We start from the raw sequence: 27,781 nt of genomic DNA, 5'->3' as shown, positions 1-27,781 counted from the left end.
AAAATGGGTATACGCGGTAGAAAGTCAAACATTGCAGAGATCTAGAATCTGGAATGGAAAAAGTACAAATTCTCCATGATCCCTGTCTAGGGTATGACCACTCCCGAAGAGTGTGATGACATCCCATCCCCTAGCCTCTCCCCCTTTCTTTGTTCAGTAACTACAATAATTTTGCTTACGAAAATAAGATTGGCTTGGGGCTCTCTTTCTCTGGGGTGGGGGGAAGCCACTCCTCAAAGCACGGGAACTTCTGTAACCTGGGACAGCTGAGAGCAGGGCTGGGGAGGAGGGCTGGTGGGAGGGGGGCCAGATTCTGCCCCTGAAGAGTACTGGGCTCTACAGACATTCCCCATCCCCTACCACCACCCACTCAAACTGCAAGGCTATGATCTTCACTATTTGAAAATCGTATTTCAATAGATTTTCCTCTGTAAGTATGGAATGATGTATCAGATTGAATGAGCCAACAAGCAAATGCTCAAAGATCTCCCTGATGGACCCCCAGGATTCTCTTGACATTCCTCAGGCTGGATGCCACCTTTAAAGACCAGGGCTTCTACAGGGGATCCCCAGAGCACATTGCCATCCAGGAGTGGTCAGACAGAAAGTCAGCTAGATCACATGACACCTGGATTGGAATTTATACAGTCAAGGATGGCTATCCTATCCAGGAAACCTTCACCAGGAATTACAAGGTGACGCTGTCCGCCCAGTGTTTTGACATCCAGCTGGACATTAAGACCTCTGTGTGTCTACCCCACCAAGAAGGTGCCAGAGTACCCAGGAGAGAAGGTAAGCCCGCGAACGCAGAAGTGACAGCACTGGACATCAGACGCCACGGCCTCGGTGGGAAATGGATTTGAGACTTGAAGAGACAGGGCTCTTCGCTGGAGGTAAATACCGTCATCTTACGAAGATAAACAGAGTTGTGAGTTCTTCGTATGTCTGTAATTTTGACTACTCAAGCTATGTTTACAAAATGAAACAGAATGGAGAACATATGGTAACATGAGATGAATAGATAGCTAATATGGATACTTCTGCTGGTTCTGAAATCCACTTGGTCCTGTTTTTTACGTGTGTGTAGGTGCATACTAGGTGCCCCGGCATACGAAGGGCGAAGGTGTTGGCTGTGGCAGGGAGGCGTATTGTACTATTGACATTGTTGAGGATTGATGGTGATAATAAAAAGTACGTGATTTGGGTCAATTTACAGACAACGACCCCTTTAGTGTCAGAATGCTGACATTGGCCCTTCCTACCAAAGCGATCCCTTTTAAAGTCCCTTCTGGATTTGGGGCACCTGGGTGGCTCAACTGAGCCACTCGGTTGAGTGTCTGACTTCAGCTCAGGTCATGATCCCATGGTTCATGGGTTCAAGGCCCGCATCAGGCTCTGTGCTGACAGTTCAGAGCCTGGAGCCTGCTTCAGATTCTGTGTCTCCCTCTCTCTCTGTCTCTCTGCCCCTCCCCCACTTGCGTGCGCTCTCTCTCTCTCTCTCTCTCTCTCTCTCTCAAAAATAAACATTTAAAAAATAAAAAAAAAACTAATAAATATTTGGTTGCATTAAAAAAAATCCCTTCCAGGGGCGCCTGGGTGGCGCAGTCGGTTAAGCGTCCGACTTCAGCCAGGTCACGATCTCGCGGTCCGTGAGTTCGAGCCCCGCGTCAGGCTCTGGGCTGATGGCTCGGAGCCTGGAGCCTGTTTCCGATTCTGTGTCTCCCTCTCTCTCTGCCCCTCCCCCGCTCATGCTCTGTCTCTCTCTGTCCCAAAAATAAATAAACGTTGAAAAAAAAAATTAAAAAAAAAAAATCCCTTCCAGATTTAAGAGTTCTATGGCATGACCCAATTCATATAGAAATTTTGGCGTAACTAGAAGTCCGTACTATTCCTCTAAAAAGACATTTTAAGGGGCACCTGGGTGGCTCAGTTGGTTGAGCGTCCGACTTCAGCTCAGATCATATATCTCACACTCCGTGAGTTCCAACCCCGCGTCGGGCTCTGTGCTGACAGCTCAGAGCCTTTAGCCTGCTTCAGATTCTGTGTCTCCCCCTCTCTCTGCCCCTCCCCTGCTCATGCTCTGCTCCTCTGTGTCTCAAAAATAAATAAAAATTTTAAAAAATTTTAAAAAAGACAAGAATAAAAAAGAGCACTGAACTGTGAGACAGGAGACTCTTGTCTAATAAACCCAGGACTAGAATTCCCTTGTGCTCCAGCTCCTTTGGCTAACTAAATGCACTGTGCTTCCCTTCACTTTGGCCTTCCTGGGAAACTGACCTGGTCTCTCTGACTTCCTAGGTTAGCTCACACGTGAGTTTTTCTGGGAGTTGCTCACAAGCCTGGGTTAGGTGCATGGTGCAGCCTGAAGGTGCTTTTGTCACACTACTTATTACGCTGGGTGGTAACATCCTGCTTATTGGACACTATCATCCACCAGCCTATGAGCCCCTTGGATACGGGTGCCGTGTTCTGTTCACTTCTATATCCCAGCACCAAGCAAGTGCCTGGCGTATGATTGGTGCCCTAGACGTTTGTAGAATAGTGAATGCTAGCCTGTCTTGCCCTTCCTTCCTCCTCTGGTAAAGGGGTTGGGTTCACTGATTTCTAGGGAGTGTTCCAGGAATAGAATTTATCACTCTAGACTCACTCAAGATTGTTTTAACTGACCATCCATCTTCTTTATTTACCAGAGGAAGTGTGATACCTATTTTATGCTGAAAACAATGTATTACACACAGTTACTTATATTGTTTCAAAAACTGTAATGTAAGGGGCGTCTGGGTGGCTCAGTCGGTTAGGTGTCTAACTTCAGCTCAGGCCATGATCTTGCGGTTCAAGAGTTTGAGCCCCATGTCGGGTTCTGTGCTGACAGCTCAGAGCCTGGAGTCTGCTTCAGATTCTGTCTCCCTCTCTCTGCCCCTCCCCCTCTCAGGCTCTCTGTCTTTCTCTCTTAAAAATAAATTAAAACACCTGCACCCCGATGTTTATAGCAGCACTCTCAACAATAGCCAAAGTATGGAAAGAGCCCAAATGTCCATCGATGGATGAATGGATAAAGAAGATGTGGTATCTATATATACAATGAAGTATTACTTGGCAGTCAAAAAGAATGAAATCTTGCCATTTGCAACTACGTGGATGGAACTGGAGGGTATGATGCTAAGTGAAATTGGTCAGTCAGAGAAAGACAAATATCATATGACTTCACTCATATGAAGACTTTAAGACACAGAACAGATGAACACAAGGGGAGGGAAGCAAAAATCATATAAAAACAAGGAGGGGGACAAAACATAAAAGACTCTTAAATACGGAGAACAGAGCGTTACTGGAGGGGTTGTGGGAGGGAGGATGGGCTAAATGGGGAAGGGGCACTAAGGAATCTACTCCTGAAATCATTGTTACACTGTATGCTAACTTGGACGTAAATTTTAAAAAAATAAATGAAATAAAAAAAGAGAAATATTTGGAAAAATAAATAAGTAAATAAAAAAATTAAACAGCGTAATGTAAAAGTTAGGATTATAGTACACATAATGTTCTGCAACTTGTTTTTCTCAATCATGACGACTTTCTCATCAGAGCCAGAGACATAACTTATTGTTGTTTTTTTAACGTTTATTCATTATTGAGAGAGAGAGAGAGAGAGACAGAGCATGAGCAGGGGAGGGGCAAGAGGGGGGGGGGGAGACACAGAATCGGAAGCAGGCTCCAGGCTCCCAGCCGTCAGCACAGAGCCCGACGCGGGGCTCGAACTCACAAACCGTGAGATCGTGACCTGAGCCGAAGTCGGATGCCCAACCGCCTGAGCCACCCAGGCACCCCCGTAGCTTATTGTTTTTAAAGGCTATGGAGTATTTCACCAAAGAATGCTGATCGGTCGCCTTCTGTTGGATGCTTAGCTTGTTTCCAGCTTTTCACTATTATAAACAAGGCCATTTCCGCAGGAGCATTTCCTCAGGAGACTCTGTAAGTAGAACTACAATATCACGGCATATTTAACATTCTGAACAGCGTTGCCAAACTGCCCATGGAGAGAACGCACCCACTTGTCTTCAAGGTGATGGTAGTGCACAGCCAAGAATAATTGCAAGTCAGCTGCCGGGTTTGGGGGGTGTCTCTGGACCTGCTGCTATAAAGTCAGGCGGACCCATTTTATTTCACCACATTTAGGTTTCTTAGTCTCTTTGGTACCCAGGGATGCCACCAGCCCAGCTTGATTACGTTATCTGCCTTCAGCCTGGGAATCTCCAGATCCTTTGAGCCAAAAACACCTGCACATCCTTTGGGCTGTCCACGCTTTCCTGACTTGGCCAGTTTAACTTGTGGAGTTGGATGTGTTTTGGTGTCTTTCTCATTTTTTTTTAATTTTGAGAGAGAGAGAGTATGGATGGAGGAAGGGCAGAGAGAGAGAGGGAGAGAGGAAATCCCAAGCACACTCCACAGTGTCAGGGCAGAGCCCGATGCTGGGCTCGATTCTACGAACCGTGAGAGCATGACCTGAGCCGAAATCAAAGGTTGGATTCTTAACTGACCGAGCCACCCAGGCACCCCTCTTTCTCAGTCATTTTTGTTCAGGGTTCACTGCCTCTAGGAAACCTGCTGTGATCCTCTCCCAACTGTCCCCCACCCTCCTCACTCCCATTGGGTTGGGTACCTTCCTGAGAGCTCCCCAGCGCCCCCGGGGTTTACTCCGGGTTACGTGCGGATCACACTGGGTTGTAATAGGTGTGCCTGGCCATCTCCTGGAATGTCACGAAGGTACAGTCATACATAGAAAGAAAATAAACTTCCTCTTGGCCGATTACACGTATTTACCTGGAGACTAGAGAATGGGAAAACACACTTCAACTTTTCCCACTGAGTCACCTTCTGGGCCCTACAGGTCCATGCCATGGGTTCCCAAAAGTCCCTTCTCTCCTGGCCACCCTCCCTCTGTCTGCCCCGCTCCCCTGGGATCTGGGCTTTCTTCTAATAGCACCTGCAGGATCAAGGCCAGGAAACGTTCCTCCCTGGCTCCACGGAGAACGGTCACACTGTCTTCACAGTCTTCTGTGGGACTAGGGTTGGGGCTCTCAGTTCCCCCAGAGCACAGCACCAAGAAGCTGAAAAACCCACCGACCTTAAAAGAGCTTTGCGGATTCAACTGATCATTTATTGAGCACTGACTGTGTTCCAGGGACCGGGGATACAACAAGATAGATGAGATTCCTGCCTTCGTGAATGATGATAATAATAACAGCTCACATGTATTGACCACTTACTCTGTTCTGGGCATTGTTCTGCGCCTTGACACAAATTGGCCTTTTACTCCTTCTAACAATCCCACCAGGTAGGTATCATCGTTAATCTCATCTTACAGATGAGGAAACTGAGACACAGAGAGGCTAAATAACTTCTCTCAGGGCACAAAACGAACAGGTACAAGAACCAAGCTTTGGACCCAAGCAGAGCCTACTCCTTTAGCCACTAACTGAACCAAACCAGGATTGCATTCGAGTGGGGACATATCATGTAGAAGGAAACAAAGAAAAAAGGATATTTCCATCAGTGATCTCTGTGGGGAAAGTATAATAAAATGAGGGTCATGGGGTAAAAATGGGGAATCCTTAGCACCCAGCCTGGTCCAAAGCAAGTCCTAATCATTCAAGGGGAAGGGAGGAGGGACAGGGAGGGCGGAAGGAAGGAATCCCTGACAGGTGCTTCCCTAGGCACGGCCGCCAAAAGCTTGCCAGTGTTTGGCCAGCCGTGCTGATCTAGAACCAGGCTGGAACCGGGGTCAGGTAGACCTCGGGAGGGATCCTTCACCACTCACCAGCCGCGTGACCTTGAGCAAGTTGCTCTCGGAGCTTCAATTTCCCTTCTCCAAAGATCGGAGGAAATAGCGGTCTACACTGTGCTGGCTCAGGACAAAGGCCTGTCGCACCTAGTGGTTCTGTCACCATCTTCCCCGTGCAGCTGAGCCAATGGAAAGTCAGAAGGGAGCCCAGGATCTCGCAGCTCGTACAAGGGCCTGGGCAGCTCGGGAATTTGGAGGGTGGGGGGTGTTCTTGGTAGTGACCACGACAGGGTGCAGACGTTTGTCCTGCTAGACAGTCATGAAGCTAAAACGCTCCTTTACGAGGACGTGAGGCTAGAACGTACTCCATCACATGCAGTGGTGAAGTCCCCTGCCTCGTAGGAACCGCGTATTTCCTCATTGTCTCCACCTTAATTTGCCTGCGTGTGGCATCTTGGTTTAAGGTTATTTTCCTCTGCCCCTGATCATCTGGTCTGTTAGTATTCGTGCGAAGGAAAAATTCTTCCCCTGTCCTTCAGAAGCTTCTAGCTGGACTAAGAATTGAGTGGACACGGGGGGCGCCTGGGTGGCGCAGTCGGTTAAGCGTCCGACTTCAGCCAGGTCACGATCTCGCAGTCCGTGAGTTCGAGCCCCGCGTCGGGCTCTGGGCTGATGGCTCAGAGCCTGGAGCCTGTTTCCGATTCTGTGTCTCCCTCTCTCTCTGCCCCTCCCCCGTTCATGCTCTGTCTCTGTCTGTCCCAAAAAATAAATTAAAAAAAAACAAAAAAAAAAACAAAAAAAAAACGTTGAAAAAAGAATTGAGTGGACACGAGACAGATAAACAACAGGAAAAAGCGAAGTTTTATTATGCGCGCGTGGGGCCCCCCGTCATGAAATTGAGACCTAACAAAAATGACCAAAGCAGGCAGTTTTTATCCTTTTCGACGAAGAGACCATAAATCCATGAGGAATTGAAAGGAGAAAGAGAACTTAACTTGGGGAGCTTTAATTTGTAAGCAATTCTAAACAGATTTTGGGCTGGGATAGGAAATGAGTAAAAAAATCACGGACATCTTGGCTCTAAATCTCCTATGTCTGGTGATCAGGGTGTCTCTTTACCTCCTTAACTTTCACCTGGGAGATTTATTTCCTGCTCTCGGCAACTGAGGAGGGTCTGCCCTTCTCACCACAGGTTGTCTCTGAAGTAACTTTTATTCAAAATAATCAATATACGGGGCGCCTGGGTGGCTCACTCGGTTAAGCGGCCGACTTCGGCTCAGGTCATGATCTCGCGGTCCGTGAGTTCGAGCCCCGAGTCGGGCTCTGTGTTGACAGCTCAGAGCCTGGAGCCTGTTTCAGATTCTGTGTCTCCCTCTCTCTGACCCTCCCCCGTTCATGCTCTGTCTCTCTCTGTCTCAAAAATAAATAAATGTTAAAAAAAATTAAAAAAAAAAATAATCAATATGCTAGGGGTGCCTGGGTGGCTTCGTTGGTTACGCATTTGACTCTTGGTTTCAGCTCAGGTCACGAGCTCACCGTTCGTGGGTTCGAGCCCTGCATCGGGCTCTGCACTGACCGTGTGGGCCTGCTTGGGATTCTCTCTCTCCCTTTCTCTCTGCCTCTCCGCCCCTCTCTCTCTCAACAATAAACATTGAAAAAATAAAATAAAATAGCCAATATGCTGAAGCGGCACATTGTGGGGCGGCCTGCCCTCGGTCCGTCTGTGATTGTCCCAAGCTCTGTTTTATTCAGGTGACCTCACTTTCATTTCCTGGATGTTCAGGAATTCACATATCAACCAAACCTGAAAAACAAAAACTAAAGTTAATTCTGGCTCAGGCTAGGGAGAAACGGGAGCAGAAGTGCCTCTTCGTGTTCAACACAGAACGAGACTGGGTTATTACAGGGTTTTGGGGGAGGTAAAATTTAGGTAGCACTGAGAGGGAACGGTGTTTGAATGGGCTCACAGCAAGGTGGGCAAGTGAGCAGAGAATTTAAACACCTGGCTAAGCCCGAGAAGGTCCTCAGCCCCAGCCCTGGGATTTGGCACATAAACCCCAGGGAAAGTGTGAGTGGGCCACCCCAGGTGTGGCCCTCTCTGGGTCAGCTCAACCCACGCGAGCAGATCCCTTCAGGCAAGTGTGGAACATTCCATCTTCATGCATTTCTTATCTGAATCCCTTCCTTTCGTTCATATTAAGTAGGCCCAAATGCCTGTTTACTCCGCAATGTCTTCTCCCTCAGCATTTCCATGGTTTGAAAGACATTATTGCAGCATAAGTGGGTTTCCTTTCACGTCGCCTTCCCATTACGGTGACGGCATCATTGAGTTGTTTGGAAATTGTGCGGATAACTCATAGGGAAGCTAAGACCGTAGGAGCGTGCCAGGCACTGTCGCAAGTGTCCTTCCCTGAGGTGTCTCATTCGATTCTCTCACCAACCCTGTGAAGTCAATGCAATGATTATCATCTTCATTTGTACAGAGGAGAAAACCGAGGCACAGAGAGGTTAAGTGACTTGTCTGGGGTCACCCAGGAAGTAGTGGACCAGAGGTTTGAATCCAGGGCAGCTGGCTCCAGAATCTGCACCCTGTTGGGTGAGGGAAACTACCTAGGGACCCACTCCATCACCACACACCCCCCCCCTTCCTAGCTCGGGATATGAAGGGGGCTTTCCAGATGTTTCTTATCAAAAAGGGGTGTTGGGTGTGTTCGGGGTGAGAACAGCTGACCTATTTCATGGAGTGTTCTTCATAATCTGCCACCAGGGTCCTGCGTCTAAGGCAGAATTGGGATGGGGTCAGCTGTGTGGCAGGGGGCAGGAGACGGACAGGAAGGAGTCGGCCAGGTGAGGCCCTCCGATCCCCACTGGCCATAATCCCAAGGATTGTTTATGCTCAGACTCTGCCTCTTTCCTCCTCCTCCCTGAGGGGCGGGGATCTCCTCTGTGGAAAAATACCCAGCTGGGCGAGCCCCAGTGAGAGGGAGGAGGCGAGGGGAAGGGGCTGGGACTCACAGTACCGACTCTTTTCCCCTCTCGTGATTGCTGTTTACTGGGTCGGGTTCTGGGAAAGGGCCAGATTGCATCAGACAGGGCCTGGGGAGGACACGTGGCCTTATAAGTTGGGGCCCGTGAACAGGGAGGTGTCAGGAAACCAGACACAAACAAAGCGTTGGGAGACGGCAGGGAGACAGCAAGGGAAAGTCAGGTGTGATGGCCACCTTCCCGCAAGCAGCCAGCCCGGCCCAGCAGCCCCCAGGTCAGGAGGACGAAGACCTCAGCCTGGATGAGTATGACCTCTATAACCTGGCTCCTTCTTACCTGGGTAAGGTCTGGCCCGGTCACCTTCCTGGTCCCTTACCTTCTACCCCCACCCCCCCCCCCACTAGGATTCCTCCTTGGACTCCTCCCCACCCCCCACCCTTCTCTAACCTGTTCCCTTGACCCCTCCAGTCACCCCTTCCAACCCCTCTTCCCCTTAGTGCTGTCCTGCTCAGCCCTGGGACCTCACAGGCCCCTAGAATTTGGGGGCAACAACAGATCATGGGGGCCCCTCATTTCACAGATGGGGAGACAGGGGTTACAAGTGCCCCAAAGCTATATGGTGACCACTCTCCAGTCTGCTTCCTCCAACCCGTGCTCTTTCCACCCCGCACTCCCAACCCCCTGCCTCTCCTTGGATGTATCAGGCCTCCGTCCACCTCACCTCGGTCTCTTGATTGGTTCCCAGGAGCAGGAGGTCGGAAAGGTCGCAGCAAGAGAGAAGCTGCCGCCAACACCAACCGCCCCAGCCCCGGTGGCCACGAGAGGAAGCTGGTGACCAAGCTTCAGAACACGGAGCGGAAAAAGCGAGGGGCACGGTCTTGAGGCAGAGCTGGAGGTAAAGAGTCAGGGGTAGAAGTCCCTCTGCCTCCAAAGGACATGCCTGAATGTGTGTGGTCAGGTGGGGAGCAAGGTTCCAAGAACTGTCGTCTCGGGGTGCCTGGGTGGCTCAGTCAGTTGGGTGTCTGGCTTCAGCTCAGGTCACGGTCTCGCAGTTCACGAGTTCAAGCCCCTCGTCAGGCTCCGTGCTGACAGCTCAGAACCTGGAGCCTGCTTCGGGTTCTGTGTCTCCTTCTCTCTCTGCCCCTCCCCTGCTCACACTCTGTCTCTCTCCCTCTCTCAAAAATAAACATTACAAAATTAAAAAAGAAAAAAAAAGAACGATTGTCTCAACATAGAATAAAATGAGACACACATCGGACTCTGAGTTTCCTGGTGGCCAGAGCAAAAGGGGAAACACAGAACCTTTGCAATTGGAGGGAAATTTGGTTTACGGAGAGGGTAACAGAGGCCCAGAGAGGATAGGGTCCTTCTCTGGAGACCCAGAGCAAGTGACCGGGAGAGGAAGAGTTAGAACCCAGAATTAGAACTGTCACTCTCTTTCCTTGCCCCAGATGAGGCTACAGCACGGATACCACACAGCGATGGAGACAGGACTGCGGAGAATTGGCACCTGGGGGAGGGATCCAGGCCTGCCTGCCCTCCCACTCCACCCCGGGACTTACCCTACCTGACTAGGCTCTGAGGGGCCGCCAAGCCCCAGAAAAAGGACAAGCTAGGGGTGGGGAGCAAGACGAAGGGAATGGAGAGGCAGCGTCACGAAAGGTACCCCCCACCCCGAAGGAAAGACACCAAAGAAACTGGAACCCCTTAAGGGTGGCAAGGACAATAAACAAAATTCAGCAGTTGCAGCTTGTGTGTGGAATTTTGTCCCCCCTCCCTCTGTGTGGTTTTGTTTGTTTCTTGTCCCTGCCTGCATATGTCTGCCTCTGCATGAACCAACAAGAACGGTTTTTGTCTTGGGTTATATGTGTCTGGGAGAGGGCGTCCCCGGTTTGGTAGGGACGGGTAGAGGCCAGCCTGGCTGCTTTTGTTTTATTTTGGTGCGCAGAGGTTTTGGCAAATGTGCCTCTGTGGTCTCGTAGGAAATGCACGGAAACAGACCCTCCCCAGCTCCTCTCCCTTTTCAGAATAAACAATCTTACTGATCATGTCATTTTCATATAAAACCACCTTTTGAAATGACTGTTCTTTATGGTGCCGTCTGCAAAACGGAGAACACCGAGATTTAGAACATGAAGGGACTTGCCCCAGGTTACTCGGGGGCTGCTGTACTGAAGTCTCAAAACGGGATAGAAAGTTCTCTCTCTGTCACGTAGCAGCTCCAACAGTCAGTACTCTTGGGCTAAAATGACAACTTGACCACGTCAGGGATTCCAGCTACTTTGAACTCATTGTTCCGCCACGCTCCAAACATGGCTTCCACTTTGGGGTCCACACTCGCTGCTTCGGCGTCTGCCACCAATCAGATCTGCATCTCAACCCGTGGAAAGGGAGTGGGGGAAGCCACACCAATTCATTTTGAAGACCATGACCTAAAAGTAGAATACGTTACATCTGGCCAGAATTTAATCGCATGGCCACGCCCAACTACCGGAGAGGTTGGGAGACATAGTATTCAGGTGCTTCGCCACGCGTTCGCCAAAACTTGGGGAGGGCGGGGGTGTGAATACTGGGGAAAAAACTGGCAAGAAACATTTTCCACCGGCAGACTCAGCACAAGGCAGGGGGTTGGGGTGGGGAGAAAAGCCCTAGGTCTGGTCCTGGGCAAAGCATTTTTCTTTTTCTCCTGCCCTTCCATATAAGCCCTAGGCTGCACAACTTGGAGGCAACTGTTCTTAGTTAGGGACCTAAGAATATGAACAGAGGAAGGCCTCAGCCCAGCACAGATCTGGTGTGTCAGCTTTAGAAAATCATGGCAACAGCCCCCAGGTAATTGGGCTACTACTCTGTGACAGGTGTTTTACAGGCACTGTTCCATTTAACCCTTACACTAATCCAATAGGCATAGTGTTATTTGATCCTATTTTACAGACCAGAAAACCGAGGTTAAGAGAAGTTAAGTAATTTGCCCAAAGTCACACAGCCACAACTTGGAGGAGCTGGGATTTTGAACTTAGGTCCGTCTAATTTTTGAAGCCCGGGGTCTTTCCCTTTTTACTATATGCCTGAGGATAACCTGCACGACAATGTGGAATCCTAGATGTTAGTTCATTTCTGGTTAATTACTACTCCTTCTGAGCCTGTTTCTTTTCCTGTCAAAAGGTCTACTTCAAAGGAGAAAACAAAGGCTGCAAAGCGCTGTGTCTGTGGCCGAACGTGGCCACTCCCTGTCTTCTGGGTCCTTTGACACTTTGCCGGGAGGCCCCATATGCTACCCTCACTCCTGGCCTGTGATTGGCCCTCCCTGGCCTCGCCCTACCTTGGCACAAACTCTGCCTGGGAGGCCTTTACGTGGCTGTTCCGGGAACCAGATAATTCTTGGAATTACTGAATGTTTGGATCCGAAAGGATCCTGGATGTTAGAGCCCCACTCTGCCCTTTGCGGAAGGGAAAATCAAGGCCTGATGGGGCAGGGGCTAAACTCATACGAAGACTGGGGACGCAGTCAGGACAAGAACCTGTTCTTGACTCTACCTGTCCAGAACACCCCTCTACTGTTCCACCCACTTTTTACCCCCCTTTTTTTTGGTCCCCTAGTTGCATGTAATGTCTGTCTCCTTAGTTTCTAGGGGTCCTCCTGAGAACAGAGGGATGACTGACTTCTATTTCCCCTTGGGAGCTTGCAGAAGTTTCCCCACCAAGTTGCCACAATTCTAAGGATTCCCAGCTCCTTGCCGAGAATCTGGAAACTCACTACGGGGTTTGCTTCACCAACACCTAGTCCTCTTCTGCCCACTCAGCTCTCAGGGCTGTGTATTTTTTCCAATTTCAAAAGCACCCAAAGTTGATTTTAACTGGCACTCCTTAAAGGTAATGCCAGTACTAGGAAGAGTCATGGCCACCATCATTGATGGTCTGCCTGAGGCTTTTCCCCGCCTCATCTTTCACACAGCACTTTCTTGATTTCTGCCCTACGTGCGTTTAGGCTGTACCATTGTTTGCCTAGAATTTTTCAAATCACCTCCTTACCTTTTCCACTCAAACGCACTTTAAGAGGAGACTACATCACCACCCAAACTGGAAAACCACAATCACTTGTCATAACTCGAAGATCGTAGAAAGACACCTAATATCACTTCTTTCAGTCCACCTGCGCACACCTCGGATGACCTTGTGTGCTAAGGGTCACGGGCGTTCACACTCGGAGAAACACGGGTTGTTTCGGAGCCAGACACTCCGCCAGGTGCTCTGCATACATGGGAGAAGGCCGCCTTGTAATCACCCGGTCGCAGGTGCGTTAAAGACACGGCTGCCTGGCTTCCCCTCCCAGAGAGTCTGATTTCGTTGGTCCGAGGTGGAGGCCGGGCACTGAGAGTTGGGAGAGTGAGTCTAACGTGCAGTGAAGCGTGAAGGCGTCAGGTGCACGGGGCTTTTGTCTCACACTGCACTTAACAAATAGGGTCATCACTGCAAGCGCTCCCAAGCCACACGCCCTCCTTACCGTGGGGCCTTGCCACCCTCCTATCGAATGGGAGATGGGGGACTGTGCTCCTTTTGAACGTGGGGGGAACTTTGCTCTCTGGGGTTCTTGGAGCGCAGTCACCCTGCTGCAAGAAAGTCCGAAGCGACACACGTGGAGACGCGACATGGAAAGGCCACGTGCTGATGTCATTCTGGTCTTCAGCCCCGCGGAAGTCCCAGCTGAAAGCCATCCTCCGGCTCCAGACGTGTGAGCGAAGGGAACCCGCTGACGATTTCCAGCCCCAGCCGCCGTGTCACCTCTGGCATCTGAGTCTTCCCGGATGAGGCCCGACAACATATTGGGGCGCCAGAGACAAGCCAGCTCTAATTCCCCACCCACGGACGCAGCGCGTGACCAAACGGTCATTTCACAGCCTGACGTTTCGGGATGGTTTGTTACATGGCAATAGTGACTGGAACAGCCTCAGGGTCCCCCGGGCCCAAGTCCAGATCCCGTCTGCAAGTGGGGCTCAAACTCACAAATCGTGAGATCATGACCTGAGTCGAAGTCAGACGCTCATCCGACTGAGCCTCCCCGGCGCCCCAGTTTATCCTGCACCTTAATTTCCACATCTGTAGACAGGAGATGAAAAGTACACCCACCCCCCGGAATGGTTTTGAGGAGGAAATGGAGTCTCTCAAGCACTTAGCAGGGCACCCGACCCAGAACAAGACCTTAAGGAAACGGCAGAGAAGCAGAACACAATGGTCTCTGGACCCAGACTCTGTGGGTTCAAGTCCCTGCTCCCTCATCCTCTGTGTGACCTTGGGCCGCTTACCTGACCTTTCTAGTCTCAGTTTCCCCACGTGTAAAATAGGAATTCCAGTAACATTAAACACGGGGTCCTTGCTGCGATTAAGCAAGGAAGTGTTGCAAAGTGCATAGTAAGCAGCATGTAAGTGCTTGGTTAAAACAGTGACCCGGAGACAGAGTTCGGGCGTGCAAGAAATGCAATCTATTGTTTAAGTTGATACACAGTGCTCCTTTTCTGCTGGCAGCAGGTGTCTGATGGGGTCAGTTTGCCCTCCTTTCTCTCCTTTCTCCAGGGTTGATCAGGAGCAGAGCTGGGAAGGGGCGTGGAATGCTCGAGGCCTCAACATCCCCTTGGTACATTGCCATCTGCCACCGTGTCCCTGCCACTGCCCTTCCTGTCCTTTCTTTTCTTTTTTTATCTTAATGTTTATTTATTTATTTTGTGAGAGAGCGAGCACAAGCAGGGGAGAGGCAGAGAGAGATAATCCCAAGCAGGCCCCACGCTGTCAGCACAGAGCCCCATGAGGGACTCAAACTCATGAACCATGAGATCATGACCTTAGCTAAAATCAAGAGTCAGATGCTTAACTGACTGAGCCACCAGGCACCCCCTTGTCCTTTCCGTTTGTTGTTTACGATCAACCCTCACAGCCCTGCTCTTTGTGTGCTCCGGGCCACCTCCCACACCTGGGGGCAGGGATACATCTGGGGCCTGTCCTCCACTGGAAAGGGGGGCACAGTCCCTTCCGTCCTCAGATCTCTCCATACTGTTCAAAACGAGCGTGGCCTGGACTCTGTGGGGACGCGCCAGTTCTAACTTCTCCTCTTTTCCTTTTCAAATTGCTTCCCTTCTTCCCTGACTTGGGGAGTACCTTAAAGTTGGCCCCACCCCCACCCCATCCACCTTCTATTCGGGTCGCTGCGATCCTCTGTGCCTTCAGTCCCCCACGGCTGTTGAACTAAAAATGAAACCGTACTGACATCCCTTCGCCGTAGCAGTGAAAGCCACATGGCCCTCACTGACTTACCAGGAATGGGATGAGCATCAAAGGAGATGTGGGGAAACTCCACCTTGGTTTGTGTACAAAAATTGCACGGTGATGGATGGTAACCAGTGATCACTGGTGGGCGATCACTCTGTAGTGCATACCAACGTCGAATTATCACGTTACACCTGAAACTTACATGCTCTACACCAACTTGACTTCAATAATAAAGCATAAAAATATTATTCAACCACAGCAATTATTATTTTTTTAAATATATATTTTTTTAAGGTTTATTTATTTATTTTTGAGAGAGGGAGCATGAGGGGGGGAGGGGCAGAGAGAGAAGGAGACAGAATCCCAAGCAGGCTCCACACTGTCTGCACAGAGCCGGATGCGGGGCTCAAACTCACAAACATGAGATCATGACCTGAGCCGAAACCAAGAGTCGGACGCCCAACCAACGGAGCCACCCAGGTGCCCCGCATGGTAATTATTATTATCACACTTTGGCAAATGCCAAAGTCCTGTGGGAGGGCAAAGGCCTGGGTTATGGGTTCACTGGCAGTCACAGGCTGAGCTGGGAGTAGACTCGGTGTGCTGATTCCCACATCCAAGCTTTCCAGAGAGCTCTGTGGCCTTCAGGGAGTGCCAGGCTGGAGAAAGCAAAGAAGGAAGAACAACCCATCCCCAGAGTCCCTGAGCAAGCAGTCTGCCCCACACAGGGGTACCTTTCCCCAGGGGCCAGACACTACGCCCAGGTCTCTGACAACTAGAAGCACTTCCTTTTCTGTGTAAAAGAAGGTACACTTTTCTTTTTTCTTTTTTATAATTTTTTTTTCAACATTTATTTATTTTTTGGGACAGAGAGAGACAGAGCATGAACGGGGGAGGGGCAGAGAGAGAGGGAGACACAGAATCGGAAACAGGCTCCAGGCTCTGAGCCATCAGCCCAGAGCCCGACGCGGGGCTCAAACTCATGGACCGCGAGATCGTGACCTGGCTGAAGTCGGACGCTTAACCGACTGCGCCACCCAGGCGCCCCTCTTTTTTATAATTTTTTTAATGTTTATTTATTTTTGACAGAGTGAGACAGAGCATGAGCGGGGGAGGGGCAGAGAGAGAGAGGGAGACACAGGATCTGAAGCAGGCTCCAGGCCCTGAGCTGTCATCACAGAGCCTGACGCGGGGCTCGAACCCACGAACCTCGAGACCATGACCTGAGCTGAAATCCAACGCTCGACCGACTGAGCCACCCAGGCGTCCCTATACTTTGCTTTTCTGATTACAAAAGCAGTGAATACTGTGGAATCAGAAGATGAGCACCATCCCCTTGGGTTCAGTCCTCCTGACTGAACACCTCCTCCCTCTAACTTTTGCCTTACATTTGAGTTATAAAATTGAAGTTCATTTGTAATCATTTCACGGAATGCTTACACCAGCTCTGTGCAGGCTTATCCTGTTCTCTCTTTTCTGGAGAACTGGTTTGGAGAAGTTTTGTTGGAGTGTGTGTGTGTGTGTGTGTGTGTGTGTGTGTTTTACTGTTTGAGGAAATAATCATTTATTCCTTCGACACATATTTATGGAGCCAGGGAATATTCTAGAAGCTATGAGTACAACAGGAAACCAGTTCTCTTCTCATGGAGCTCACATTCCAGTGGGGGACAAACAATAAAAGTGAACAAACAAAAGAATTTCAGCAGGGTGTGTGCAATTTAAAATGCCTCAGTTGCGGGGGGAGGGGGGGGCACCTGGGTGGCTCAGTCGGTTGAGCGTCCGACTTCGGCTCAGGCCATGATCTCGTGGTCCGTGAGTTTGAGCCCTGGGTCAGGCTCTGTGTTGACAGCTCAGAGCCCGGAGCCCGCTTTCGGATTCTGTGTCTTCCTCTCTTTCTGCCCCTCCCCACTCATGCTCTGTCTCTCTGTCTCTCTCTCGCTGTCCGTCAAAAATAAATAAACATTAAAAAAAAATAAAACACGCCTTGGTTAGGGAAAGCCTCACTGAGACGTGAGGGCCTTTAAGTGAAGACCAGAAGGAAGTTAGGGAGTCATTTGTGCTGAAATTCCTCTTTATTAAAAGAGCACATAGTACCCATCTAACATACTATGCATTTTGCTTACTAATTTATTGTCTGGGGTTAGGGGAGGTGACCGCTGGCAGCCAAGAAGCCCGAAGCACTAAGGGCAGGGGCTCGGTGACCAGAGGCAGAAGGCAGGGCCTGGGCTGGGTGACCTAAGTGTCCTCTCTTCTGCTTTCGCTGACCCCTCCTCCCCTAAGTCTGGTGCTTTGGGCCCCTCCGTGGAGCAGGTGCACTGCCCTGGGGAGTCTCCTAAAGGTGTTCTGGGGACGCCCTCTCCGTCACCATCCTCCTTAACATGCTTCCCCACTGCCCATTTGACACAGTCCTTATTCTCGAGTGTGGTGTTCAGACCCCAACCACCCGCCCCTCAGGCTAAGTTCTTCTTCAGGGCTGGTCAAGTAGGTGCACAATAAACATTCGCGGACGAGTATGTCAGGACTAGTCTCGCTTCACAGCGCTCTTTTTACTGGGGACGTTTCTCCTCCCGCCCCGTCCTGTCAGAATCCTACTAATTCCCAACAATCAGTGTTGCCTTCCAGAGTTTTCCCCCGTCTGATCGCCCGACAGAGTTGACCCACCCCACAACCTCACCGGGCAAATATAGTCCTCACCCCCATTTTGCAGATGCAGAAACCGAGGCTGAAAAGGAACACGATTCGCTAGGTCTGGGTCAGAGATTCTCACCTGCAGGAAGCTTCCTCTGTTTCTCACGAGAACCACCCTCTCCTCACCCCGAACCCCATGCTCCTCTGTACCTCCTGCTGCAGTCTGGCCTATTTTAGGGCTGTGTTGACGTCTGCTCCCCCTTGAACGAGAACGGTGTTGGAGTCAGTGTATCTGCTGCTTCTATAGGAGTTGTCTGGGCCTGCCCTGCTCTCCTCCTCTGGGACCGGGCGGTCAGTTGGATTCTGGGGCTCAGACCAGCAAGGACAGCGGTGAGGGCACGAGGTCCTGACCAGCAATCTCTGCGAGAGGGTCCTGGGAGCAGGGCTGGTCTATCACCTGCAGAGGAGAGTGTGAGCCAGGATGGGGGTCCGGGAGGTGGAAGGGGCGGGGCCTGACATAGCTGTGACCTCTGACCTCTACTCCAGCTTCCCCTCTGGCAACAAGGGCCCCGTCTCCCTTGGGAGACACCCCCCACCCCTCTGCTCCTGAGGGTTTCCTGGTATTTATAGAAAGCTTGGAGTGCATATTCCTACTCCCGGACAGGTGAGAGGTTCTGGACTTTGGGGGAATGGCCATGAGATTCCCGGTGGGATGTGTGGAGCCCCGGGGGGGGGGGGTGGCTGGGAGGCTCCCTGGGTCCCACCCTCTCTTATTTGCCCGTCTCCTCTGCCCTCTTTCAGTGTCACTGTTTCCTGCATTCTTCTGACTGCTCATCACAGTCACCCTGGCAAGATCCTCGGTGCAAAGGAACACGGAGAGGACCCTAGGGTGGGGGGGCCGGGCCAGTAGGGCTCCTGGCACTTTCAGTGAATGCAGGAGGGATCATCTCTTTGTCAAGATTGAACCCTGGGGTGCCTAGGTGGCTCAGTGGGTTAAGCGTCCGGCTTTGGCTCAGGCCACGATCTCATGGTTTGTGAGTTCGAGCCCCGCGTCGGGTTCCACACTGACTGTGCAAAGCCTGCTTGGATTTCTCTCTCTCTCTCTCTCTCTCTCTCTCTCTCTCTCCCCGCCCCCCCCCACGTTCTCTCTCTGCCCCTTCCCCACTTGCATCTGTGCTCACGCTCTCTCTCTCAAAAATAAATAAATAAATAACCTTAAAAAAAAAAAAAAGTTCGAACCCTGGCACCATTTGGAGAGGAGGCCTCAGGGGTAGGCCTCTTGCTATCTTTTGCTCCTGAGCAGGGTTTCTGTTTTCTGGCCCCTCTTCCTTTCTGTGTCCTCCGCAATTAGAGGCCGTTGGTGCCAGTAATCAGGAGCATGAACTGCCACGGCGGTAGTGGAATTGAAATTTGCTAAGAGACTATAACTTAACAGTTCTCACCAAAAAAAGGGGGGGGTTGGGATACGAGGTGATGGATTGTTCATTAACGCCAAGGGAGAAACACATTCACGGTGTTTACACGTATCAGATCAGCACCTCGTACACTTTAGCTTATAATTTTATTTGTCAATTAGACTTCCATAAGGGGGGGGGGGAAGGATGCGGCCTCTCAAACTGTTCTGTTTTGATTCAAATTTCAGTCCTGCTACTGTTGTGTTATCAACCTTGGTTTCCTCATCCGTAAACTAGATTGTTTTGAGAAATATACGAGTTTGGGCGTGTAAAGCCATTAGAGCGATGTCTGATGTATAGAGAAGGTTCAAAATGCTAACCGCTCTGCTAGGCAGTATAGTATAAGTGGTCCAGGGTTCAAGTCCCAGAGCTGCCGCTTACTAGCTGGGTAACCTTGGGCACAAAGCCTTAACCCCTCTGGGCCTCAGTTTCCTCTTCATATAATGAATATAAATAATAATACCTCCAGCATAGGGATTCCATGAGCCAGTAGTTGAAAAGTACCTGGGCACATAGAAGCATTTGATTACATTTTATATCACTTTAATTTGTATACTTTTATAATTATAATATAATTTTAACTTTATTCCATTCAGTATAAGTTCCGTGAAGGCAGAACGTTCCATTGGCCCCATTCACTGCTGAACTCAAATATCTAGAACAATGCCTGGACATACCGAGTTGGCGCTCGGTAAATATTGACCAAGCATCTACTCTGTTTTCACGTTGTCCTTTCTATCTGAAACGCTCTCTCCACTGGCTTCTAACAGAGGGCTCTTTCTACTACACGATGTATTTGCCTTTATCCTTTAACAAAAATCTGGTCTGTGATTTTTGACATTGGAAATCCACTGTGAAGGTGGCTCAAAGCAGGGGAGGGGAAACACAGCTCCAAATAGCTTAAGCAGAAGAGGGGCGCCTGGGTGCCTCAGTCGGTTAAATGTCCAACTTCGGCTCAGCTCATGATCTCGCGGTTCGTGGGTTCAAGCCCCACATCAGGCTCTGTGTGACAGCTCAGAGCCTGGAGCCTGCTTCGGATTCCGTGTCTCCTCTCTTTCTGCCCCTCCTCCTCCCCCACTCACACTCTCTCTCAAAAACAAATAAACATTTAAAAAATATTTTTTTTAGAGATTCACTCACGAAACTAAACTTTTCAAAGTAATCGCTTCAGGAAGAGCTGGGTCCAGGAGCTTGAAGTAACTTGTAAGACCCTTGTCTCCCTGACTCTCAGCTCTACTTTCCAAAGTCAGTTCCAGACTGAGGCAGGGTCTTCCCTCATGGCAGCCAACAGCAGGTTCAAGTTCACATCCTGCCTGTTTAGTCACAGCTGCAGACCGGTAAGTTACAAACTGCCCTGCTTTGCCTCTGGTCTCCCACGTGTATCCAGTCTTCTCAGCTAGGTGGCCGCCTCTGGGGGCAGGGACCATGGTTGCCACACCTCAGTACTCAATCCCTAATTCTGTCTTCCCCTCTCCTACCCCAACGGGAAAGAGTGGAAGTTGTTCACATCAATATTGGCAGCAGGACTCATGTCTGAGGAGGTGGGTCTGGAGGAGGTCTGGGGAAGACCCTAGGGGCATTGGGAAGGGCCCAGAATGTGCAGAAAAACTGAAAAGCTAAGAGACTAACATCTAGATCTTAGGGGTCTTAGTGTAGGTGGGAACCGGAGGCGACAGTCCTCAAGCCACAGAGGGAGAAAGGCATCCATGAAGAGATGAAACACCAGATGAAGGTACAAGGAGCCGGTTATTTGAAGAGCTGAGGAAGGTGTTCTACACAGAGGGAATAGCAGGTACAAAGGCCCTGAGGTAGGAGTGCGCCTGGAGTGTTTGTGGGGCAGCCAGAAGGTGTGGGAGGGAATAAAGGAGGTCAGTGGGAAGGATCACCAGGGCTTTGTAAGCCATTCAGAGGGTTTTGCTTTCACTGAGTGGAATGAGAAGCCACGGGGACCAGTAAGGCCAGGACCAAAACTGAGGCAGGAGCAAGAAAAGCGGGTGGGTTGTATATATTCTTTTGTATGAATCAGGTAAGACATAAAACTATAAGCAGTGGGTGTGCACCATTCCGGGGGAGCCACCTGGGGGTTTCACATGCAGTGGGCCAGACGAGTGAGGGACACGGCAGCCACGGGTGGCTGAGACCCCGCAGAGGCTGCGGAGTGAGAGCTCTGGGTGTGGCGTAGGGCCCGGTGTCAGCCTCCCGGCTTAGGGCCGCCGGAGGCCTGGTGTGTGCTCGGGCCTGCGCCCCTCCCTCAGACACCTGGCGTGACCCATCCGGGGGCTCAGCCCAGGGTCTGTCTGCATTCCAGGTCTTCTTCATAGACAGGATGAAGCCTCCCCTGGCCTGGGAGGTGAGTCCCACCCACTGGCTCTCATATTTGAGGCTGTCCACACCCTGGCCCAGGGCCCAGTTGGCTGGCTCCCGGCCATTTCTGTTTCTGGCCCGAATTCTGCCCTGACGCATGTTTCTGGGTCACTAGGTCCCCTCTGCCTGTGCCCTCACCACTCACAGCCCCAACCGTCCCTAATTCGTAAGATGTGACTGCAGCCTTTTCTGTTCCTTACCCTCTTCTTCCCACTCTCCTTCCACCTTTTTTCGTCCGTGGAGGGCAACCATGCCTTGTATTTATTAATGACAACTAACATTTCTTTCCTTATACCTGTTGTCTTACCACATGCCAGGCCCTGTTCCAACCTCTTGGTAAATAATAGCTCATTGAATCATCTAAACAGTCTTAGGAGTTTGTATTATTTGCCTCAAGTTATAGCTGGCAAAGCAGGCACAGAGAGGTTAAGTAACTTGCCTAAGATCACACAGCTACTCAGTGGCAGCCATTTATGTGCGTAATCGTCACCGCAGTCCCATCCGGCGAATAAGTAGCCTCCCCACCTACTAGATGAGCCAAGAACAGGGGGATTTCAGGCCTCGCCAAAGGTCGTACTTGACCAAAGGAAGTATAGGGGCTGTGAAAGCAGCGTAGGACTGACTCCCAAGTGGGGCCCTGACCCCTGAGGGTCCCCTATGTCTCCCAAGTTCACCTCCATGTCTGAGCTGGGAGGTGGGCAGGCCTGGGATCGCAAGCCTCATCTTACAAATGGAGAAACTGAAGCCAAGAGTGTTTGGGCCGCTCTCTTTCAAGAGGGTACGCTTGATGGGGGAAGGGCAAGCAGGGCCGGGACTTGAACCGGGACTTTTTACCCCCAGGCCGGTGATTTTTCCTCGACAGCCCTGCCTCCTGGGTTTCAAACTCTTCCTTCCTGGCACTCCACAGAGCTGGTGTCCCACCTTCTCCCCACACCCTGCGTGGCTCAGTCTTCCCGCCCCTGCATTCCTGCGTCACGCACACAGAACGCCCCGCGATAAATATCTCATCACCAGTGCGTCCCCCACCCCCACCCCTTTGTCTCAGCCCTCCCTCGGTGTCTGCCATGGCCTTGAGGCCTTTTTTCTCTCTTACAGGGAAAAAAGAGATGGGATCGAGGGAGAGAAGCCCTTTCCCCTTGCCAGACTCCCCCGCCCCAGGTCGGGAGTCGCATAGGAGACACCCCATCTAGAGGCAGCCCCCAGGGTCGGTGGGAAGGGGCGTGGCGAGGGCATGCTGCAGAAAGAATGACTGACCCTGGGTGTGGTGTGGGGTGCATGTGTACAACGGGAGAGAAGTCAGGTGATGGGGGCTGGGGCTCTGGGATGTTCCACCTCCACGCTCAGGGGGGAAGGGGTGGGCGCTGTGCCTGGGCTCAGGGTCTCACCACCTGTGTTTGGGAGACTCCGAGGTGTGGCCCCAGCTCCAGACTGGCCCCACCTCCCCCCAGCCTTCCTGCCTTCAGCGAAGCCCAGCTTGATTTAACCGAGGGGTTAGTTCCAAGTCTCGGAGTTGACATCAGAGGGCCCAGGGATTCCCCTCACCAGCCCGAGCTGAAAACAAGGGGACTTGAGTTCCAGGCTTCGCCCTGTCACTGATCTGCTGTGTCGACTCTGAATCGAGACTTCCCCTCCCTGATTCCATCCTGATGTCACATCTGAAGCTTCTAACTTCTACTTCCCGGGCGCAGGATTCCCATGCAACCCCATGGAGTGTCCCGTGGGGTCAGAGCTCTAACGGGGTACTTGGGAAATGATCAGAAATGTGGCGGATGGCTCTTTTCTCTCTCTTTTAAATCATCTAGGTTTTAATTTCGCTACGTAATAATAGGGGCAGCATTTGAAAACTGCTACTGCTTCTCAATGAGGAACCTGAGGTCCGGAGCTGGCCAGTGACTCACCTGAGGTCACCAGAAGTGTCAGCTACACCCTGGAGTCCATAGAGCTCCGGGATCTTGGTTTCCTTTCCAGCAGTTCTCAGCCTTCACCACATCCCTTCGATTTCCTGTTGCTCCCAGCCCAAGCCTCAGCTCACCAGCCAAGATCCATTCGTGGCAACTGAGGCCCAGGTAGACAGAGACAGGCTCAGGCCCATCCTCCAAGGATATAGACAGAGGCTGCCCACCCCCCCACGCCCCGCCACCACCCCGCACCTCTCCTCATCGGCCCTCTGGTTTCTTGGCAAGGCTCTGCCAAGATCATCAGCCCAGGGCCGTGGCCAGCAGCCCAGAAAACCCCATTTCCATCCTTCAGTACCTGTCTGGAGCCTTGGCAGAGTCGGGGAAGGCTGACAGCAAGAGCTCAGGGCTCGGCAGTGGGTCCCAGACCTCCCGCTCTAGGAGGGCAACTGACAGGGCGCCAGCCGTGAGTAGAACCTGCATTAGGCACTGTGATAAAAGACAGATTTGTTTGCTGATTGGCTAAGAAGCTGCTATTGTTAGCTACGGGGGATATATCAGTGCACATAACTGGCAAACATTCCCACCCTTGGGGAGCTCGTGCTCTAGTGCATAGAGAGAGATAAAAAAGAGAGAGAGAAAATGTTAAATATTTTTTAAGGGTGTTTTCTCTTTTTTGAGAGAGAGAGACAGAGACAGAGACAGCACAAGTGGGGAGGGGCAGAGAGAGAGAGAGAGAGAGAGAGAGAGAGAGAATATCCCAAGCAGGCCCCATACTGCCAGCGCAGAGCTTGCTGTGGGGCTCGAACCCATGAAGCCGTGAGATCATGACCTGAGCCGAAAGCAAGTGTCGGACACTTAACCGAACGAGTCACCCAGGAGGTCAAAAATGTTAGATATTTTTAAATGTTATGGAGAAATATAATGCAGGGAAAGGGATAGAAAGTGTATGTAAGAGACACAGGCAAATAATTAAAGTGAAGAGTTATTAAAGATAACGTCTTCAAACTATGATTACATGGGATTTCTGGAATTTAATGAAGGGAATCTATAAAAAAATAAGAAAAAAATAATAATGAACAATTTAAAGTTTACTCTCTGAGGGGCGCCTGGGTGGCTCAGTCAGTTGAGCGTCCAACATCGGCTTGGGTCATGATCTCCCGGTTCGTGGGTTCGAGCCCCACGTCGGACTCCTTGCTGACAACTTGGAGCCTGGAGCCTGCTTCAGATTCTGTGTCTCCCTCTCTCTCTGCCCCTCCCCTATTCACACTCTTCTGTCTCTCTCTCTCTCAAGAATAAAAATTAAAAAGCTATAAATAGGGATGCCTGGGTGACTAAGTCGGTTAAGCATCCGACTTCAGCTCGGGTCATGATCTCGCAGCTTGTGAATTTGAGCCCCACATCGTGCTCTGTGCTGACAGCTCAGAGCCTGGAGCCTGCTTCGGATTCTTGTGTCTCCTTTTCTCTCTACCCCTCCCCTGCTCATACTCTGTCGCTCTCTCTCTCTCTCAAAAATAAATAAAAACATTATACAGTTTTTAAAGGGTATAAATAAATAAAGTTTACTCTCTGAAATGAAGACAAAAATAAAGATGTTCACTGTCACATCTAATTAACATGGTACTAAAATACCCAGCTAGAAAAAACAAGGCCACACAAATAATGTGTACTTTTTAAAGGTATAAAATCTGGAAAAGGCACCACTTGCCCTTTATAACCAGGAACAAAGTAGGACAAACTACAAATTAATGATCTTGAACTCATGAAGGCGCTGAGGTCACAGGGCTAAGAACGGACCTCACATTCAGAATAGGACAGATCCCTTCGGTCAGCAATAGAATGTTTATTTGCTTAGGGCGGACACTGATCAATACCATATACACTGACGAAAATATTAATCTAAAATTTTGTTTTAACGAAACCCACTGCAAATAAAAATAGATTAAAAGTGAGTATGTTCAAAAAAACAAAAAAGATAAGCTATGTAAACGCCAATCAAAAAGAGCAGGACCGGTTGAATTAATTTAAAAAAAAAAAAAAGTAAGCTTCAGGGAAAAAGAGGGAATAGTATGAGGGAGAAAGAGAGACATTACATTCTGATAAAAGGGTCAGCTCTTCAAAAAGGCATCACAGTCCTAGGGGTGTGTCTGCCTAAATAACAGCGCTTCAAAGCAGTTGAGAGAAACCGATGCATCTAAAAGGGAAAATGGATAGATCCACAGTTACAGTTGGAAATTGCAACATTGCTTTCTAGAGCAAAGAAAAGAGAAAGTGCCAGGGGCCGGGCTGCATATTTTAATAGGGTAGTCAGTGAGGACTCCATCTGAGAAGGTGACGTTTGAGCGGGGATGGAAAGAAGAGAGTGGGCTTTGCAGATATCTGGAAGAAGAGCCTTCCAGGCAGAAGGGACAGCAAGCGCAAAGGCCCTGAGGCAGGAGCATGCATGCCTGGCAATGAGGGAGCCGGGATGGCTGGAGTGGTATGAGCGAGGATAGAATAAGCAAGAGAAATAAAAATGAAACGTCTGTTGGAGTCAGGATTTATGGCAGGAAGGAATGAGCTATTCAGGGGAGGAAGCCCGTGGCAAGGGGTAGGTTCAGAAAAGGTTGAGGAGAGGGAACTCCAGAGAAGGCAGTGGGGCGTTCTAGGCAAAGAGAGGAGCGTGTGCAAAGGCAAGCAGGTCTGAGGTGGTTCATCGTGTCCAAGCATGAAGCTCCAGTTGCCAGAGCAGAGATAGGGCAGGGGCCAGGAATGAGGTTGTGGGAGTCAGCTGCAGCCAAATCGAGAAGGGCAGCGACGCGACAAGAGACAGGAGGTCTTGAGGAACCATCAGAGGAGGTCGGGAGGATCAGGAGGTTGTGGTGAGAGAGCGGGTGATGGGGTTCGAGGTTCGGGAGGTACGGCAGTTCTGGGTACCGGCAAAGGGTGGGGAGTGGTTGCATCGGAGGGTGAGTGGGGTGGCATGCCTCCAGGGTGGCCGCAGGACTTGGGGATGGGAGGAAGACCGACCAGGGCCTGCGTCTGTCCTCACGATCAGTCTCAGGATGTTTGGGACCCCCCCCACAGCGGGGAGCCTCAGCTGCGTGGGATGTGGGAGAATGAGCTGTCGCCACGGGGGGACGCGGCAAGCGAAACCCGTCTGGGCTAGGCAGGTGCCAGCCGCTCTTCCTTTTCCTTCTCCTCCAAGCAGCCCTCTGGGATTGCTCCCCGAAATGTACTGGTACTTCCCTGGCAGTTGGTTCCAGGCGGCCCCGATGGGCAGGGCCTGTGTAGAGCCGAGGAGGCAGACTACAGGAAGGGAAAGCCCCCATGGTTTCTGTCTCACTGCAGGGACCCAACAGGGAAACCCCACGGATCCCAAAAGGAAAGTGGGCCTCGGGGAAGACCAAGAAACCCCCATCGTGTCCCTGAAGATGGAAAATCCAGGGTGGGGCGAAGGGTGGAACCGTGCTGGAAGGGAGACCTGTCGTTGAGGCAGCCCAGCCCTGACAGCCATCCACAGAGCAGAAACACACAGGGCAGGATTACTCTGGGACCTGGCTGAGCCCCATCCTGACCTCACACAACCCCAACCTGGTGAGCCCTGACCCTGGTCATCGAGGGAGCTCTTATCCCAGCCCAGGCCTGAGCCCTGACCTGAGTCACACGCTCTGTCAGAAGCTCGGCCACAGCCTGAGCTCTGGGCCCAATCTGGACTGAGGTCTAAGCTCAACCCCGATGGGTCCCAAGCAGAGCCTCTGGGTCATTGACGGCTCTGACCCCAAACACAGACAGAGCTAGGATGTTGGCCCTAGACAAAGTTCTAGACCAAGTCCGGCCCTAGTAGACCAAGTCCTGATCATGGTTACAGACCGAGATCTAATCCCAGATCTTACTCTGGCCAAAGACAGAGCCCTCGGCCCATTCTCACCTGCCCTGCCCCTGCCTGTAGCCTGAGCCCTGCCCCTGCCCGGACTGGAGCCCCACTGCTCCACACAAAGCCCCCCTCCCAGCCCCCCCAGCGACTTCCCCGCTTCCTTCGCACTCCCTCACTCAGCCATCTGGTAAACCAGAAAAGAGTAGGATGACACAAAACCCCAAGTCCTCTCCGATGGGCAATCCCCTTACCTGGCCGTCCATCTTTTGCCAGACAGTGAGCTGGTGATGGCATAGGATGATGATGACAGAGCAGAGGAACAGGAGGGGTTGAGGGTCCAGGACCCAACACCAGCCCCTAGAGCAGTGACTTACCCGGGAGTGGGGATGCGAGGGGAGGAAATGTCCTAGGAGCTCAGCGGGGGGTCCGGAGCTTGGATTGACCGAAACCCTAGCTTCCCGCCACCCCCTCCACCCCCCCTGCTGCACCTCCCGCCCCCTCTGGGAAGGGAAATGACATTTCCCCATTTCAGCAAGGGGTGGTGAGGAGGGAAGACTGAGCG

At 51.1% G+C, this 27,781-nt stretch overlaps 1 protein-coding gene and 1 long non-coding RNA gene across 3 annotated transcripts; one reads left to right on the top strand and one right to left on the bottom strand.

Moving 5' to 3' along the window:
- The first annotated feature begins 8,906 nt into the window (after window positions 1-8,906).
- Window positions 8,907-10,512, top strand: NUPR1 (nuclear protein 1, transcriptional regulator). Its single transcript, XM_030301367.2, has 3 exons — window positions 8,907-9,104; window positions 9,510-9,659; window positions 10,216-10,512. The coding sequence occupies exons 1-2, from the start codon at window positions 8,993-8,995 to the stop codon at window positions 9,644-9,646; spliced, it is 249 nt and encodes an 82-aa protein (XP_030157227.1). The 5' UTR covers window positions 8,907-8,992; the 3' UTR covers window positions 9,647-9,659; window positions 10,216-10,512.
- A 6,438-nt stretch (window positions 10,513-16,950) lies between these two features.
- On the bottom strand, window positions 16,951-27,701 carry LOC115504590. 2 transcript variants are annotated; one of them, XR_004343060.1, is made up of 4 exons: window positions 27,594-27,701; window positions 23,722-23,852; window positions 23,367-23,523; window positions 16,951-18,107 (listed from the first exon to the last, which is right to left on the bottom strand). It is a non-coding gene; the product is annotated as an uncharacterized LOC115504590 (long non-coding RNA). The 2 variants fall into 2 exon arrangements; XR_004343059.1 differs by lacking the exon at window positions 16,951-18,107 and having other exon boundaries at window positions 22,509-23,523.
- Window positions 27,702-27,781: the final 80 nt, after the last annotated feature.

This window comes from Lynx canadensis, chromosome E3 (genome assembly GCF_007474595.2).
Source record: "Lynx canadensis isolate LIC74 chromosome E3, mLynCan4.pri.v2, whole genome shotgun sequence".
Classification (NCBI taxonomy): Eukaryota; Metazoa; Chordata; class Mammalia; order Carnivora; family Felidae; genus Lynx; species Lynx canadensis.
The sequence above is the reverse complement of the archived record's forward strand: the minus strand, read 5'-3'. Positions and strand labels throughout refer to the sequence as shown.